Genomic DNA, 18,056 nt, shown 5'->3' with positions numbered 1-18,056 from the left:
TGCACCTCAGCAATCAAATGGGCTATATATGTCTGCAGACAGATCAAATACTGCCAGATAACTAGCTGATAGGTCTCTTGCCAACAGAACCACACCCCACAATGTTTGCTGACTCCAGGCACTGGATGGGTTTCATCTGGTATTATCATCTGGTTTAGTCCTGCTGGATGAGTGGAATTAGACCACTTCAGCTAAGAAGGGACCAAAACTGCATTCTATAGCAGGGACGTCTCTCCAGATATGCCCTTCCTTCTCACAGTGGAAGCAAACTCCTTTTTCAGACTCTGTGAAAGTCAGCCGGCTTGGTTGCAGGCCAACCCAATAAGTTCCCCCCACTCCATCCAGAGAGCAAAGGGTGATTGATGTGGGTCACCATCTAGTCATATATCTTGTCGCTTTCCTATAGGGTCCCCTCTGTGGTCCTGGAGCAGGGAACTGCCGTCAACAGTTTAGGCAAGCTAGTTAGCCATCCATTAACCTTTCTTGAGCTGCTCTCACGTGGGAACTATAATAATGGCCAATATTATACATTTTTACATTTATTGTATGTAGCACTTTCCATCTGAAAGGATACAAAGGCCTTTCATAAATAGCCTAGGTTCAACACAACTGAAATGCAGTCACTTCTGGAATAAGCAAACAAAGTGTGCTTTAATCTTTTGGATGTGGAAACACCTTGTCAATGAACAAAGTAAATCCATACTCTTTTTGTCCATGCAGAGCAGGTAACCTTGGTTTTTAAGGCTTACTGGAAAGTCTCAGAGGCTTAAACTGTGCAGAATTCTATTTACTTACTTCTGAGAGATACTGTCAGGACCTGGATCCTGAGTCAGCAAGCCGTCCTAATCACAAAGCATATAAGCATATGCTTAACTTCAGGTGAATGAATGCTCCAGTCCCATTAACTTCAGTAGTATTTATCCACATTTAAGAATGTTCTTGAATCCTTTCCTCAGCAGGGGAAGCTTGAAACCCATAATTGAATGTTTTGATGACCTGGCATTCAGACCTAAGATTTTGTATTAATGATAAGGTGAGCACTGGATCATTTTCAGTCATACTTTCCAAACTAAATTCCAGATCAAATAATTGTAGTTTCCCTAGAGTACCTACATTCTCTCTGTAGCATCAGTTCAATAAGTGATTCTTCACCTACTGCTCTATACTGTCATAAACGGTTCCTGCATGTTAAACACAACCCTTGCCTGTCAACCAAGAAGTGACTGTATTTCAGCAATGAATAAAGCTATCTCTGTGTACATTTTGCCAAGTGCACTGGGATGCTTCAGGATGAATTTGCCCCATATAATTTGTCTATATAATTTATTAGTATCATTTTTTAAATGGTAGATAATTGGAAACTCGCACTGTTTACCAGATATCAGCAAGTCACAAGAGACAATTTTTTATGGAATGCCAGCACTATTGCCAAGAGATTAATTCTCATACACTGGAAAACTCTTTACAAAAATCGAGAATGGTTGCAGGCTGATACAGACAACAGAGTGTTCGAGCTAGTTCTGAGAAATGACATGTTGAATAAACAATGCCCATTAAATATTTCAAGGTATTTTTGTCCTGCTGTTGGAACTCATATTTTCTGCTATGGTTAAATATAGGAAGATTTTCAAATGTTGGTGTTTGGCTGTAGCACAGTGGGGGTCTACCTGAGGTATGAGTACCACAAGTAGCACAGGCAGCCCCTGCTTGTGTCACATGACAGAGCAGGTAGGGAACAGGCAGCATAGCAGCAGGTAGGGCAGAAAGCAGAAGGCAGAGCAGGAAATCAGGCAGGAAGCACAGGGCTGGAAGCAGAAAGAAGAGCAGGAGACTGGGCAATGGTCACTGAGTAGGGAATAAAAAGCAGAGTGGAAGAACGGGCAGAGGAAGGGGATTGGAATGGCACTTAGGGAGGGTGTGGGGCTAATTTGTGGCACGTCTACCATAAAGGTTGGCTCCCAGTGCTATACACCCATTGAACATATATCTCTTCCTCTTATCTGAATGTGTATGCTTCCAAACATTCTTCATTAATTACAAAGCTAACATGATTCACCTTTGTGAGGTTTTTCAAGCATCAAACAAGGCCAAAAAGCCATTCATTTTGGCTGTGGTATTCAGGTGCAGCTCTCCACTGAGAAAAATGCACTTCACATAGGTGTCCTGTCTCCTGGATCTTAGAAATACAGATGGACATGAAAGCAATGAAGATGGTGCAGGGTTCAGGTCTCTCCACTTGCCCAGAGGCCCTGCCTCTATAAATTCCTGCCAATCATGACACTTGCTAGAATAGTACAGAGGAAAAAAAACCAGGAAAGGCAACAGCCCCATGGAAAGAAAAGTAATTAATTCATCTGGTCAAAACACAGAGACATAATAACTTTTACTGTTCTTCCTGTTCTCTTTAGCTGATCATCATTTATCCCTAGCCAGCTGGCAGTAATACTAAATGAATTTTTCATGAAAATATCTGTGAACAATGTATCCTTTTCTATTTTGACATCAAATTTTTACTAAAAAATGTTACCAAAAAAGGAAAGTGGCAAATTACGTTGAAAAGTTAATACCTATAAAAATAGTTTTGCATCCTTGCTTTGTGTTGTTGAGCAAGAATTCAGGTACTTAGTTTATAGGGAGAAAAAAAAAACACATAAGCACGTTTTAATTTCATGAATATATAGCTCAGTCTGAACTGACCCATGACCCTAGAAACATCCAGTTGACAATGTATAGAACAGAGGCTTACTTTACAAAATTCTTGGTGTAGCCACTTCCATGTTCATTCTGCCCCACCTCACTGGCACAGTCATGCCTATGCTACTAACTTGCTTCCTATCCTAATGAATAGCTCTAATCCTGAAAATGTATGTACCTATTAATACAGATGCTTGTGTTACACCACTTGGAAAACAAACCACAGCTGCTTGGATTGCTTTGGACACTTAAGGCTTTAAAGAGCTAGAGAACCACAAGGTTTCATTCTGCATAAAGTAGTCCTTGAATTCCAAGTTCAGTTGTGCCTAGTTAAGTTCTGTCACATCTATGCTCTGCAAGAACATTTCATAATCTAATTCTCCTAAAACAATCTCTTCTCAGTATTAATCAGGGTTATGTCCCCTAGATTTAAGAATACAACAGGCTTTTTAAATTTATACTTCACTTCTTCCCTCCAGCCCTATTGGTACTCAGAAAAAAATAAGCACTTCTTTATAAAGGTATCCTCTCTATTTATTGGTAAATGAATAAATATGGCTTCTGTCATTGAGCTGCAGTGTTGAAGGGAAATGAATCCATCAGGTGCTGCCTGACTTTTGTGATGTGACAAGATTTATTACCCATAATCTATCACAGAGAAGAGAACTTTGGTGCCCTCCATCGTTCTGATCTATATTAAACAGTTGTTTGTTGGCAGGTATATTAACACGGCTAGTAATTAGTGCTGTCGAAAAGCTTAAGTAATTGCCTTGTGATGCAAAACTTTGCAAACAGATTTCCAGTGCTGTAATTTAGCACTCTCACCAACAGAACTATTTAAAAAACTATCTTGCAATATGTATTCCACCCGGGGACAGCAGACTGCAGCGTATGAAGCAGTTGTGCAAAGACTGCATTGACATCTTGGCTAAAGTTCTTGTGAGTTATCTCGGACCATCTCAACTCCCACCTCCCACTGAAGCTTAAAGCTCCCCACAAATGACCTTAGTGTATCAGGCATATTTGTAATAGGACTGACCATCATTTCTGTTAAGGTCAGTGGTTTAAGGCTAGGCATAATGATAACGCAAAGACAACACCAACAAAATGCCCTGCTAGCTATGAAAAAGCAGATTTTTACCCACAATTTACTGCTGTGCTATTAGACTGGTTTCTCTGCTTATGTCACATTTGTGTTCAACTTACCCAGAAAGACCTGTGTTGAATACCACTTCCCCTACTGTGGAGGATGGATAGCCAAAGGAATAACCCTTCATCTTTGTTCCATCTTCCAGCACCAGGTTTGCAGCCTGCGCCTAGAGAAACAAATTGCATGATGAGACTCAGATATATACTTTTAAAGGATTCTTACAGAGAAAACATTCAGAGTATCTGGTTCTCATGCTTCATCCTATGCATTGCACAAATTCCCTCCTCTCCAAAGAATCGTCTACAGTGTTATCCTTCTTCTGTTGTCTCTTTAATACTCCCTTCTGCCATGATGCTGTGAGAACCAAGTCATCTGTTCATGAAAGCTTATATTCCATATGTATTTTTATTGAGTTAGTCTATAAGGTGCATATCTACCCTGCCTTCAGGGTGAACTGTGCACAGAGCTAGGGTAGATGAAACTGTGCTGATATCATTTTTGGATCAGCCTGCTTCTTCTCACCCCAACTGTTTGTTTCCTCCACCTACTGTATCTTGTAATTATCCAAGATGATAATCTCTTTAGGGAAAGGATTGCCTCCTTGCTACATGTTTGTTCATGGCTGGATGCTAAATACACTGGCCCTTATCCAAAAAGGCATTTAGGCACATGCTTAAATTGTGATTTTACTTGGGTATCTAATCTGTTTAAATGTAAGCATATGCTCAAGCACTTTCCTGGAGTAGGGTGCAGTTCTAAGAGGACTGCAACAGAAGAATCACAGCCTGGATCAGACCTAATATCCATCCAATTCTTCATCTTCTCTTTCCAACTGAAGCTGGAACCAGATGTGTCATAGGCACAATAAGTCCCTAATAATAATTATGGGCAGCTTATTCCATAGGGGAAGTCTCTTCCTACCCTAGGCACACCTGAGGTATAAACTATAATCTTGACAGTCATGTTGCCGTGACCATCTTTCCTGAGTGCAGAGGTTTTGCTACTTGCTGATCACTCTCAAATCAATTTTATCTGGTTGAAAAAAATACTTCTCATTGATAAGTCATCTGTCCAGAGAACGTTCAGTTTCAATGGTGTAAGCTAACCGTGTGCGTACTAAAGAGAATAGAGTTTGCTGGTATTGCTATTGGCCATCTTTGATTATGCCAGTTGGAGCTTCTTCCTTACACCAGGAAGATTGGGGTGGACATAACATATCAGAGTGTTTTGAACTGGAGGCTTTTTTAACACCACAGCACTTCTTTTGTATTCCATCTCCAAGCCACGTGAGAGATTCAAACAGGGTCTTCATAGATAAGAATTATGCCAACAGAGGCTATGTTGTAGCTGTTGACTGGTGGTCTTAAACTTACCATGCTTTGAAATCCTGTTATGATGAGCACTACTTGTAATTGTAACATATAATGATTAATGAATCATGGGTCACTTGAAAGCACTACAAGAACATAAATTAAGCTTTAACACCTCTGTGCGGTAGGCAAGGATAGCAAACCCTACTACAAACTCAGCATTTTCTATCAGCACTATGTGACAGTACTAAAACTGGTCAGTAATGACTGGTAGAAGCTACGTTTTTAATTCCTTATGAAATTATCACCTGTTTTACAGCTGGGGAAACTAAAACAGGAGAGATTATATGAGTTTCCCAAGGTCAGATGAGTCAGTGGCAGTCTGGGAATAGAAACGCAAACAACTCCAAGGCAACATTCCTCCACAAGAGCTGACAACAATTCAGAGATCCCAGTTTGGCAAGTGAATTTCTTCTGTAAACTCCTAACAAACTATTCCAGTCAGAATTCAAACAGGGTCCCCATCTTGGTTCCAAAGCAGTGCTAGTTGCATGTACATCAATAAGGAAATTACTGAGAACCTCCAATAACTTGCCCTGTTGGAGGTAGTGCTCTGAGCGTCTAGCAAAGTGATTCTTTTTATTGTGCTTTTAAAAACAAACAAGATCCATTTGGTGTAGAATGGAACAGAGAAACTATTTTCTATTTGTGATAAATTAGATGAACAATCACAGATAGGAGAAATTTTATTTTCAGTATTGAACATTTTGTAACCATATCAGCAAACATTCATCCAAGAATTCATTGAGGTTATAAATACAGTGCAGATCAATTACTATTGTACTATGAAATATTACAAAACTAAACCACACTTGTCAAGCAACTGAATTACACACGTTTGAAGATGCATTATCCATTCATTTTCCTTCCTCTTCCATTCACTTGCTAATATGTAAAATGCAGTAATTCTCAAGGAGCCTTGCACTCGTTTGTGAGAATTAATGAGGTTCTTCTTGATGTGGAAGAGCCTTGGGCAGGGATTCTCAAAGCCATCTAAATCCAAGTAAAAATCCGTGGAAATCAAACTCAATGTCCCCTTTGAAAATTCCAGTATCACATATCCCTTAGTGAAATACAGCCCAGTCAGTACCTACATCTCACAGGGTGCATCTACACATTCATTAATGCACCATAATTACAGCACATTAAGTTTAGTACCTGTAATAACAGGTACTAACTTAATGTGCTGTAATCAATGCTACTGTGCATTAGCATAGATCAACACTTTTTTAGTGACATTAATGAACATTAGACTAAATCTACCGTGAATTAGCACGGGTCTTACCTGCCATGCTAATGCACAATAGAATTAGTCTTCTGCAGATTAAGCGTCTCATATAGATGCTCCCACAGTGCCCCTCTTTAGCTCTTCAGGCTAAAGTGCTTCTGACAGAGCAATGATTCTTATCCAAACGACTGTCCTTCCTATCACATCATAGACAAAAAACTGCTTCCTGTAGAAAAGTAAAAGTTGAACCCTACAAAGGTCATGGGCTGTGGTTGAAAGCAAAAGATATTTTAATTAGGAGCTTCTGCCTACTCTAAACCTGTGAAAATCAGGACATCTCTTTGGGTGCTGAAGGGATCAGACTTTCAGTGGGACCTGTTTTCTTAAGTCACCTATGTTCCAGTGCAAATCCAACACTAATTATCAGTTTTGGAGCCCAACTTTAGGAACCCATTTTAAAATTCTGACCTCACAAAAAGTTTTTTCATGGGGTAATTCATCTAGCTCTCTGCAGGCAGAGTGACCTGGGCTGTTAAAATGCATCTCAAACTGGGCCACAGTCCTCTACACCAGCTCTAAATAGGAAACTATAAATCCCTCCTCAGAGCCTGGAGTCCAGCATGCTTTGTATTATGGTCCCTCAGCAGCATTGACCTACCTATGTGCATGGCTGCAGCTTGAGCCAGATGAGCAGACACTTCCCTCTCCATGATATATTATTATTAATTAATAATATGGTTAGATTACTAAGCATCCTTGAAGCTATTGTGGATACTTATACATTCAGTGTGCATCTCCACACCTCAAAGCTGTTCCTCTACTTATGTGAGTACATGTATGTATAATTTGATTTATAGGCCATTACAAAGGCTCATTGGTACAATCAGGGTTTACTCTATATGAACATTGCATGCTATGTGCTTTTTCAGAAGGGTAGGAAGTTTTGCTTTATAATATTTACTGATATTTACAGCTGTAAGTGTACTCTGCTGTTTGGCTCCTAACTATCACCCCAAAGGGTCTGTAGTTTAACAGCTTTGTCAGTCTAGAGTTTATAAAGCACTTTGACGTACTGCATGATGGAAAGAGCTGAAATATAGTAAGTGTTATAGTTTACTTATTATCATAGGACCTAGAGGTTTCCATTTAGGTGCTATGATAACACATAGCACCTAGAGGTTTCCATTTAGGTCAGCCATTTTGCTAGGCACTATACAAACAAATGCAAATGAAGTCTCTGCTTCAAATGGCGCCATCTGCATTGAAGTGCTGCCACTTAAAAAGCATGTTCTTATTCTAACCACATTCTAGATTCTAAAAGCACTACCCATTTATAGCTTAGCAATTTTTTTTAGATATATATCTTTAACACCCAAATTAACTTTTAAGTACACCTACTATAAACCCTTTTGCTTTCTTAGATCTTCTTTCATAATGGCTTCTTTTCTGCTTCAAAGCATTTGGCAAAATAAGCCTGTAAATTCTGCTCTGCTGTTCAGGCCTGCTGCACAGAATGCCGAGTCACTGGCCACCAGATTTTTTCTCCTCCCACATATACTTTTGCTACAGCCCAACACCCACCTGCTTCAGTTCTTTTTTGTAATGCTACTAAACTAAAATGCAGTCTATTATTTAGCAACTAGGGGAAGAATTCTACTAAACTTTATGAGCTCAGGTGGTGTTTTTCCAACTGTGTAATGTGCACTTTTTTGGTAGGTATGCAGGTACATATAGATGTATAAGCCATGCTATGACTCTATATGTCATGACAGTCTTCTTGCCTTCAATCCAAGCCATAGGTTTGGTTTCTTCAGGACTGCTCTACCCACCCGGACAACTATGCACTTCCATTAGCATAGCAGTGCTCAGACTTCCTCAACAGCAGATATCAGACTCTGTAATTATGAGGTACCTTCTCTTTCAAGATCAGCTAGATCTACAGTAAACACGGAGATGCCTTTTCCATTCAACCCAGGCAAAAATCTCCCTTACAGCAAGTTATTTTGGTCTGGAAATTCAACTGGAAGCTGCACCCAGGGATTGCAATTTTCAGTATGTGTAATTTCAGCCACCACTGATATTTTTGGTATCTCTGGCTCCTGGCTAAAAATTAAGATTTTTTTTTTCTTTACAAAAATTAACCCAACCTCTTTGAAATCTCAAGAGATCCCTTCAGACAGTATTTAGATGATAACTTTGGCTAGTTCCTATTTTGTCCAAACCAGAGAAAAAATGAACCAGAACACTTGATGCAAACTCTTAATAAAAGCATAGAGAAATTCAGTTCCACATTCAGAGCTGGATAGTAATTTTGCAGTTCAGGTCAGATTCCTTACCATGCTGAACCCCAAACCACCTAGGCCATATCCACATGAGCACAGACATTCATTTCCCTGGGGACAAAAAGAAGTGGCATACCCTGTGCTGATCCTACTTGTCTCAGGGAAATGCCAGTGCCATGCACCCTCTGGCGCATGGCAGGTTACCCAGGGTGGAGTAGGGGAGGCTGGAGCCAGCAACTGTGCTGGGCCTAGAAGCCTTACCTAGGGCCCTGGGGGCCTCAGGGAGCTGCAGCCATGGCACTCCTGCAGCTGGGAGACTGACCAGCAGCTGGAGCATGGCTCCAGCAAGCTAGGCTCTGATTTTGGGCAGCACATGCTGCCACCACATGCACCACTCCACTTTTTTATGCATGGTGTGTGGTGCCACAGACAGATCTGTGGTGCCACATAATACACATCCACAATCATCTGGATGCAGCCCTAGAGCTTTACAGACTGTTGGATTTGGACTTGAGTCTAGATCTGAACTCTGTGGTTGATACAAAGCTGTACCTTCATCCCTTTGCTGTAGTAAATTCAACAACAATTATTCTATTCACAATATATTTTTTATTGTTATTTGTTATGTTAAGCAAGCAACCAGCTTGGCTTAGCAGAGAACTCTTCAGTGAGCTTAAACACAAAAAGGAAGCTTACAAGAAGTGGAAACTTGGACAAACAACTTGGGAGGAGTATAAAAATATTGCTTAGGGATGCAGGAATGAAATCAGGAAAGCCAAAGCACAACTGGAGTTGCAGATAGCAAGGAACATGAAGGGTAACCAGAAGGGTTTCTAGAAGTCTGTTAGCAACAAGAGGAAGGTCAGGGAAAGCGTAGGTCCCTTATTGAATGTGGGAGGGAACCTAGTGACAGATGATGAGGAAAAGGCTGAAATACTCAATGCCTTTTTTACCTCGGTCTTCACAGGCAAGATCAGCTCCTAGACTATTGCACCGTGCAGCACATTTTGGCGGAGAAGGTGAGAAGCCCTCAGTAGTGAAAGAACATGTTAGGGACTGTTTATAAAATATGTACAAGTCCATGGTGATGGATGCAATGCATCCAAGGGTGCTGAGGGAGTTGACTGATGTGATTGCAGAACCACTGGCCATTATCTTTGAAAACTCGTGGCGATCAGGGGAGGTCCCAGACAACTGGAAAAGGGTAAATGTAGTGCCTGTCTTTAAGAAAGAAATGAAGGAGAATCCAGGGAACTATAGCTTCACCTCAATCCCCAGAAAAATCATGGAGCAGATCCTCAAAGAATCCATTTCTAAGCACTTAGAGGAGAAGAAGGTGATGAGGAACAGTCAGCATGGATTCACCAAGGGCAAGTCATGCTGACCAATCTGATTGCCTTCAATGATGAAATAACTGGCTGTATGGATGCAGGGAAAGCAGTAGACAGAATATATCTTCACTTTAGCAAGGCTTTTGATACAGTCTCCCACAGCAGTCTTGTAAGCAAATTGAGAAAGTATGGGTTGGATGAATGGACTGAAAGGTGGATAGAAGGCTGGTGGGATTGTTGGGCTCAATGGGTAGTAATCAATGGCTCAATGTCTAGCTAGCAGCCATTATCAAGTGGAGTGCCTCAGGGATTGGTCCTGGGGCCGATTTTTTTCAATGTCTTCATTAATGATCTGGAAGATGGGATGGATTACACCCTCAGCAAGTTTGTGGATGACACCAAGCTGGGGGGAGTAGTATATACACTAGAGGGTAGGGCTACTATTCAGAGTAACCTAGACACATTGGAGGATTGGGCCGAAAAGAATCTCATGAGGTTCAACAAGGACAAATGCAAAGTCATGCACTTAGGATGGAAGAATCCCATGCAAAGGCTGGCAGCTGACTGGCTGGGCAGCAGCTCTGTAGAAAACAACTTGGGGGTTATAGCAGATAATAAGATGGATATGAATAAGCAGTGTGCCCTTGTTGCCAAGAAGGCTAACAGCATACTGGGCTGCATTAGTAGGAGTGTTGCCAGCAGATCAAGGGAAGTGATTATTCCCTTCTATTCAGCACTGATGAGGCCACATCTGGAGTACTGTATCTAGTTTTGGGCCCCCTGTCATGGAGCGACGAAAGTAAAGGGGTAGAGATCCCTTTCCTGGGGGCAGAATACTAGCGGGAGAACCTCATGGCCCCAAGGGAACAGCCCCAAAAGCCCCGTGACGGGGAAATACTCATCTGGTGCAGGCATGGCGGTGAAGAGCTGGCAGCTGCAGAAGAAGCAGGTTGCATGCTCCATCGGCTGTTTATTTGTGCGGCTGGGGCTGGTGCATGACAGTGACATCATCCAGCAGTGCTGGCAGGCAGCTTTAAAAGCCAGCTTCCAGGAAGGAGCCAAGGTGCAACAGCTTGGAGGCGGCGTGTGCTCCCAGCCAGTATGCCCAGCACTGCCTCCAGTCAGGGACCTAGGATGGAGTCATGAAGAGGAGTTTTCCTCCCAATTGATTGGCACCTGTCATTGGACCTGGGAAGGATGCCGAGGACCTGGGAAGGACTAAGCTTTGATTCACATGCAGAGACACACGAGTAGGGAGGAGAGATCATTGCATCTCCAATTTCTTGCTTTTTTTTGGTTTCATTATAATTTTACATAGCCCCTGGGGCTGGAGATTGTGCCAAAATACATTGTTCCCAGGGCTGAGGGACCAGAGGCCCTCCAGGGCTCCAGGTAGAGACTCAGAAGGCCCACTGACCTGGATACTGGCCAGAAGGAACATGGCCATAAGGAGGGAGAGCGACCTCCTGGGTGCTCTAAGGACTCTATAGGCCAAACTCAGCTGTAAGGACCCTTGTCCTGCAAACAGTGTGCAACTAGAAGCTGCATCCATAAAAATACATTTAGGTCCATATCGGAACCATCTGCCATATGGCCAAGTCCATCAGGTTGGCACATGGAAAGGGTGTAGGGGAGGCAGAGCCCCAAGGATGATCACAGGCATCCAAGCAAGTCCTAGTCAGAGGGGAACCATCCACACTTGAACAAGAGATCAAGACATGACGGGCACATATCACGGGCTTTCTCTGGGAGTTGACGCACAGCTAACATGAGTGCTTAAGGAAGAGCCAAACGGGGTCAGGAACACCCGCCCCTGAGCCACTCGGGAGTGGTTACTCGAGTCTAGACAGGCACACGCCCTGTTATAGAAAGGATGTGGATAAGTTGGGGAGAGTCCAGCAGAGAGCAACAAAAATGGCTTGGAGGGGATGGGAGGAGGTAGGGTACATGACTTATGAGGACAGGCTGAGAGAACTGAGTTTATTTAGTCTGCAGAAGAGAAGACTGAGGGGGGATTTGATAGAAGCCTTTAACTACCTGAAGGGTGGTTCCAAAGAGGATGGAGCTAGACTGTTCTCAGTAGTGACAGATGATAGAACAAGAAACAATGGTCTCAAGTTGCAGCAAGGAAGGTTTAAGTTGGATATTAAGAAAAACTCTCTCACTAGGAGCATGGTGAAACACTGGAACAGATTACCCAGAGAGGTGGTAGAATCTCCATCCTTGAAGGTTTGTAAGGCATGGCTTGACAAAGCCCTGGCCAGAATGATCTAGTTGGGGATGGTCCTGCTTTGAGTAGGGGGTTGAACTAGATGACCTCCTGAGGTCCCTTCCAAACCTAATTTTCTATGCTTCTATATTACAGCGGCATAAAGAAATCCCAAGTGATTTTCTTAGGCCCCTGGCAGATGTTATATTTGTCACACGTTATATGAGAATATCATGTCATAAAGCGTAACATGCCAGATGTTAAACCAGTTTATCCCTGGATAAAAATGGTGAATCAGTCAAAAAAAAATTGCTCATTGAAACAGCAACTGCTTCATGGCTTGGAAATATCCTGCAATGCTCTTAATGTGTGGCTAATTGGCACATTACTATTTGCCATGTAATACTCACATATAACACACACGTAACAGTTACTAGGGGCTTTGCTAGATTTCATATATGCAGATAGAAAGAGACCCTGCCTTGAACAGCTTACAATCTAAACAGATGAAACACACATAGGATAGAAGAAAGGAGTATTATCATTCTGATTTGACAGAAATGGAAACTGAGACAGGAAGATAAGTCCTATCCAACGCCATACAGTACTCTGGGAATTGAATCCACACTGTCCAGGTTCCAGTCCACTGTTTAGTACATTCTGCCTTTCCATCATTTTCTCCCTTTAATTCTCATCCTACCTACTCTGAAACTAAGAGATCCATTTCAGCTCACCAACTTATTTTTATCTGAAAAGAAAGAAATATTGTAACTGCTTAACTAACCTGTTGTCTCCTCAGTCCATCTTTCCAATTCCCATGGACCAATTTTCTCTTTTATTTTCTGTCTGTCTCAAATATATTTGAAGAGCCCTTTTATAGTTGTCTGAAATAGTCTCTAAAGTCAGCGTTCAATTTTTTTTTTTTTTTTTTTTTGCTCTTCTAATTATATTTTTAGCTTGCTCTTGGTGGTTTTTATAGCTTTCCCAAATCCTCTCCTTACCAAGTTGGCTATATTGTTACAAGACTTCTATTTATTACTTGTACTACTCTTTACATCCCTATTTAAGTGCATTGGCCTCAGATGAGCATTAAATGATAAGAGCTTCAGCTGAAGTCTTTCTGCCCATTTCTAAAATGTACTGAAACTCCATTATTGTGAATCCAGTTATCCTAAATTCCCTCTTATCATGAATATCCCCCTGAAGGCCACTTCTTCAAGGTGAAATCTCAGGTTAGCTCTGAATGGCTGGAATCCACCTCACAAAAATACCAATTGCTCTTAGCAGTAGAAAGGAGGAAGGAGTAAATTGCTCTGAGGGCTGAACTACTCTTTCAATGAGAAGGGTCATTTGTATTTCAGGGTTTAGTTACAGTGATGGAGCAGTAAAGGATCATTTACACCACTACTGCACAGTCACAGGAGCTCATTCTCTTATACTGTCCATCAGCCACTTTGCACAAAACTTTAAATTCATGAAAAAACTAAAATCTGCATACAGGGCCAAATGCAGGAATTCTGCCAACTTGACTCCAAGTTATACAGGGGCAGGTGGGTAGGGTGCACTTCTGAAAGAGTCCAGTGGAAGCTAATATGGATGAAGTGCAGGGAAAAAATGGTAATTCTAATTAACTCTAAATAGAATTCTTCTAGTTAGTTCTATTTTATTAAAATTCTTCTAATTAATTTTTTGGAAATACTACGGGAAGTTTCCATCCCAAGAAATGAATGTGTAGCTGAGCTTTTTTTGAACCCCAGAAATAGTTATTTACAAAAAAGGAAGAAGATGCCTTTGTATTTGTTTGGCATCAGCTGGCAGTAGAAGTGACAGAGCTAATATGAAGCAGGGATATTTTTTGGTATCCATAGCCAGAAGAGAGAGAAAAATTTCCAGGAAACTTGCAAGACAGACTGTTCTAACAGGATTCTGATTTAGGGAATTATTATCATGTGCTAATGTTACTGGACTGCAGGGTTGGCTCAGTACCGTTAGCACATCACTGCACATGGTTCTGAGCTCATGCACATTTTGACTTACAGACACATTCCAGCTTCTACTGTTTTTCCCTTGCAGTCTAGGGCCAGTACATCCTACAGTATCTGGGGAAAATTCAGTTGACCTGGATATTTTGGGAATCAGTAACAGCACTTAATATCAGATGCATCCAGAGAGCAACTACCTAACTGCTGTCTTTGCTAGTTTAACTGTAATATCAGAACTCACTAATGTTGACAACTTTCCTAGTTTATTTGCCTACTCTTGACATTTGGTGTCCTATTTCTTAGCATCCCCTTCTTTCTTAGTTCATCCATGTTACTTTTTTCCCCTTAAACTATTGTAGTCTTATTTTATAAATATGCCACTCCAGGAAAGAATCAGACTAGACATGTCCCTGTTGTCATGTTCTCTCCTTTATCCCTGCAATGTTTTGTTACCTCTACAATTCAAGTACACCTGTTCAAAGCTTTCCATATTTGAAAGGGATTTCTTATATGTAACAAAATAAAAACTAACTGCAGAAAAGAAGCTGATGGGCTGCAAATATTAGAGACAGATCAAGATCCTGCTTCTCCTCCCAGCTTCATGGATACTCTGAGGTGGGTAAGGTCTTTTGGTTCAAGACCACCGCTAAATAGGATACAGATGGTCTTCTCCTGTATAACCTATATAAACAGCCAGGTTGCCTGAAAACTGACAGGTGGCCTGCTATTCAGTCACATGCAAGATCTTACTTAAAAACTTACCCCTTCTATAAGTAATTAGCATAGTACAGCCTCTTTCTCTTAGTTTCCAAGCAGGTATCAGACATGCCTCCTGAGAACTTTACTCCCCAAAGCACTGGCAGAGCCAACACTATTAGGATGGAAGGGGAGCAGGGGGTGGGCAAAGAACAGCTAAGTTAGCATTCCCCCAATTTCAGGCTACTACCTAGAGTAGCTCTGTCTCACACATGAAATCTTTATACTGATCAATCATATTTAGTGTCAAAAAGGAATTTTTGCAAACAGTGCTGTAGAAATGAAGTTTGGTGTCCAAGGCAAAACCCGCAGCAGCAGCCCGCCCTCGCCCTGGTTACAGATCCCAGTGGCACATGCCCCTTCATGCTTGCCCAGGAGTGGACACAGTGGCAGGAGCCACCCTTCCCCCATCTCTGTGCCCCCCCAAATGAGCCTTTTGTGGCTCTGGCCCACACCCCATCCTGCTTGGGAAGCACCTATTGGTACCCCTTCACCTAGGCACCCAGGGCAGTCACCCTGCTTGCCCCCCTCCCCCTCTTGCTACAGCACTGTTTGCAAATATCAATTTACCTTTCTGAAGAAATATCTTCAGCAATTCTATCACAGTTGCTTTCTGTGAATATTGCGGCATATACATTTTGCCATGCCAAAACTTTGAGAGAAAAATTTCAAGATCCATAAAATTTTGCAAAACTCAACTTTTATATTTATACATGTGCAAGTATTTGCACCAATAATGCTTGTACGCTGCTCCCATCATGCAAGAAAAACACCCTCCCTTATCTTAGCAATGTAACTCAAACGGTGGACACCAGCAATTTGCAGACAACTATTCTCAAATCAATCCACAAAGTTAGAGGTAACCTGCAAACAAGCAAAAAAGTTTAAGAAAAAGAGGGAGGCTCATTACAAAAAAAAAAAAAATCTCATTACAAATTGGCTGCTTAATTCCAATCATATTAGCTGGCGAAGTAGCAAAGCTTGGAGAAGTATCTGCGCTGAAAAATAAAACTTGAATAGAGATGTCTATTTACCATTTTTAGAAAAAGCTGTGCTGAAATGTGTCATCTGACTTTTTGCTGTACATATGCCTGAAACTAAATGTTTAGCCGCATTTGAAAAGTTTACTTTATCTTCCATAAGTAAAAATTATGCATTTTTTACAATACTTTCTCTAAGGTTTGTTTTGGAAAGGTCTGAAAAAAAATACTAACTTGTTTTTAAATGAAAAGCTCAGAACAGATTAACACTTATCTTGGAAAAAAATGCCATTTAAATCAAAAGTATTTTGAACCCCCAAAAATGGATAAAAGAAAAATAAATATCACCCAATAGTAAATTTAACAAGTATCCCATCTCAGAGCCAGGTAGGTCTTTGTCTTCCCGTAATGGTTACATGTGTATGGTTCCTTATGCAGCTTGCTATGGCCTTTCAAGTAATGGACACTTGGTCCTTAGCTCAGGCAGTAGTTGCCAATGTTTTCATACACAAAGTTCCTCTGCAGAAGGATCAACCAATAGTGCCGTTGCATATCTTAGGATGTTACTTTATTCACATTCAACCTCCATAAGTTCAAGCACTTGTTTTGAAGGTATTAAGTCAATTAGGAATGTACACAAAAACTCACCCCACCTCATTGCTGTTAGCAGAGAGGGCAAAACAGGTGATCCAAGAAATATTAGAAGGAAGCTGCTGTTGCCAACTGGCTAGCAGTAAGGGAGAAGGGATGAAATCTGCAAGAAGCCTGTCCAAACACAAATCTAAAAACTTCTTAGAGCCCAACACTTTTTCTATCAGCTGAATGTTATCTCACTGTGCTCAATCAGCCATGGTATAGATATACTTGCTCTGTTCACCTGCCACACCCTTTGGGTCACATCACCTACTTTCCTCAATACACTAAAATGTACCATTAACAGAAGCTAGGCTGAATAATAGATAAGCCGGTGTCTCTTGGGATTAATGTATTATGAATACAGTACCAGTAGTGTTTGGCCGTTGCTCCATATGTAGCTTTACAAGTGTAAAGTTCAGCACTAGAATATAAAATAATGTAACAAGACAAAAATAGCTCAGCAGTTTTCCATAATGTCAAACCTTTTTATTTGGGCACTACATATGGTATGGCCATGTAGACCTCATCCTTATGCAGTATTGCCAACATGTTAAACTGCATGTGAATTATACCATAGTTTTGTCATTGAAAAGTATGCAAGGTGTCATACTGGATCCAAAGACATCAATTCATTAGATCAATGGGAAGAATCATTTAAAATCAGCGGTATAAGTTCCTGCAGAAGACTATCGTGCTAACAGACTACCTGAATCTACTGACATGAACAAATAGAGGCAAAACCACTTACCATAAACTAGAGGAAGGCCTGAACTACACAACAAAGTTCTGTCAGCACTATTCACCTTCCATCACCCCTCGTGTATAAACGAATGTAAACCAATATGATGTAATATGGGAACTCACTTTCTCTAACACAAGTCCTCATCTGACATACAATCACTAGCAACATGCCATTATGGACATGTCCTAATGACATAAAAATGCTGGCAGTGATATGCCAACAGAGGTTCTGCTAAGAAAATTTGCATTTCCTCCAGGTAGATCTAAGCTCAGAAAAGAACCAGTGCAACCCAAGTGACCAAGGAAAGTCTAAAAGAGAGACGCACTTTGTATTCCAAGATGTAAGTGAAAAAAATATATCCTCTCAAATAATTAGGATTCATAAGACCTTCACCTCAATATGTGATGAAAAAACTATTTCTGACTCCGGAAGGAAAGAGAGAGGGAGATGAGAGAAATGGCATTGTAGCAACCTACTATCTGCCATTAGATAGTAGATACCAATCTACTATCTTGGGTTGGTCCCTGCCAACCCAAGTGCTTTCAAAGAGGCCTGGGGATCAGATCCTCAGCACAGCCAGAACCCTGTACTAGGCAGAACCCTTGACATGTACACACACATGCCTCTGGGCTCAGTCTTGGGTTTTTTATAATACTTCAGCAAGATTTCTGTAGCTTGCCAAGACAATGAAGTTTC

The 18,056-nt window shown here is 41.2% G+C and overlaps 1 protein-coding gene across 1 annotated transcript in view; it reads right to left on the bottom strand.

Annotated features, from left to right (window-relative positions):
• CPS1 (carbamoyl-phosphate synthase 1) overlaps positions 1 to 18,056 on the bottom strand; it is a 144,346-nt gene that overhangs the window by 124,532 nt on the left and 1,758 nt on the right. Inside the window, exon 2 of the mRNA XM_006276652.3 lies at positions 3,901 to 4,010. Within this exon, the coding sequence (XP_006276714.2) occupies positions 3,901 to 4,010 (110 nt within the window). The remainder of the gene's footprint in view (positions 1 to 3,900; positions 4,011 to 18,056) is intronic.

The sequence above is a fragment of the Alligator mississippiensis genome, chromosome 4 (genome assembly GCF_030867095.1).
Source record: "Alligator mississippiensis isolate rAllMis1 chromosome 4, rAllMis1, whole genome shotgun sequence".
Classification (NCBI taxonomy): domain Eukaryota; kingdom Metazoa; phylum Chordata; order Crocodylia; family Alligatoridae; genus Alligator; species Alligator mississippiensis.
This window is presented reverse-complemented; position numbering and strand designations above follow the sequence as displayed.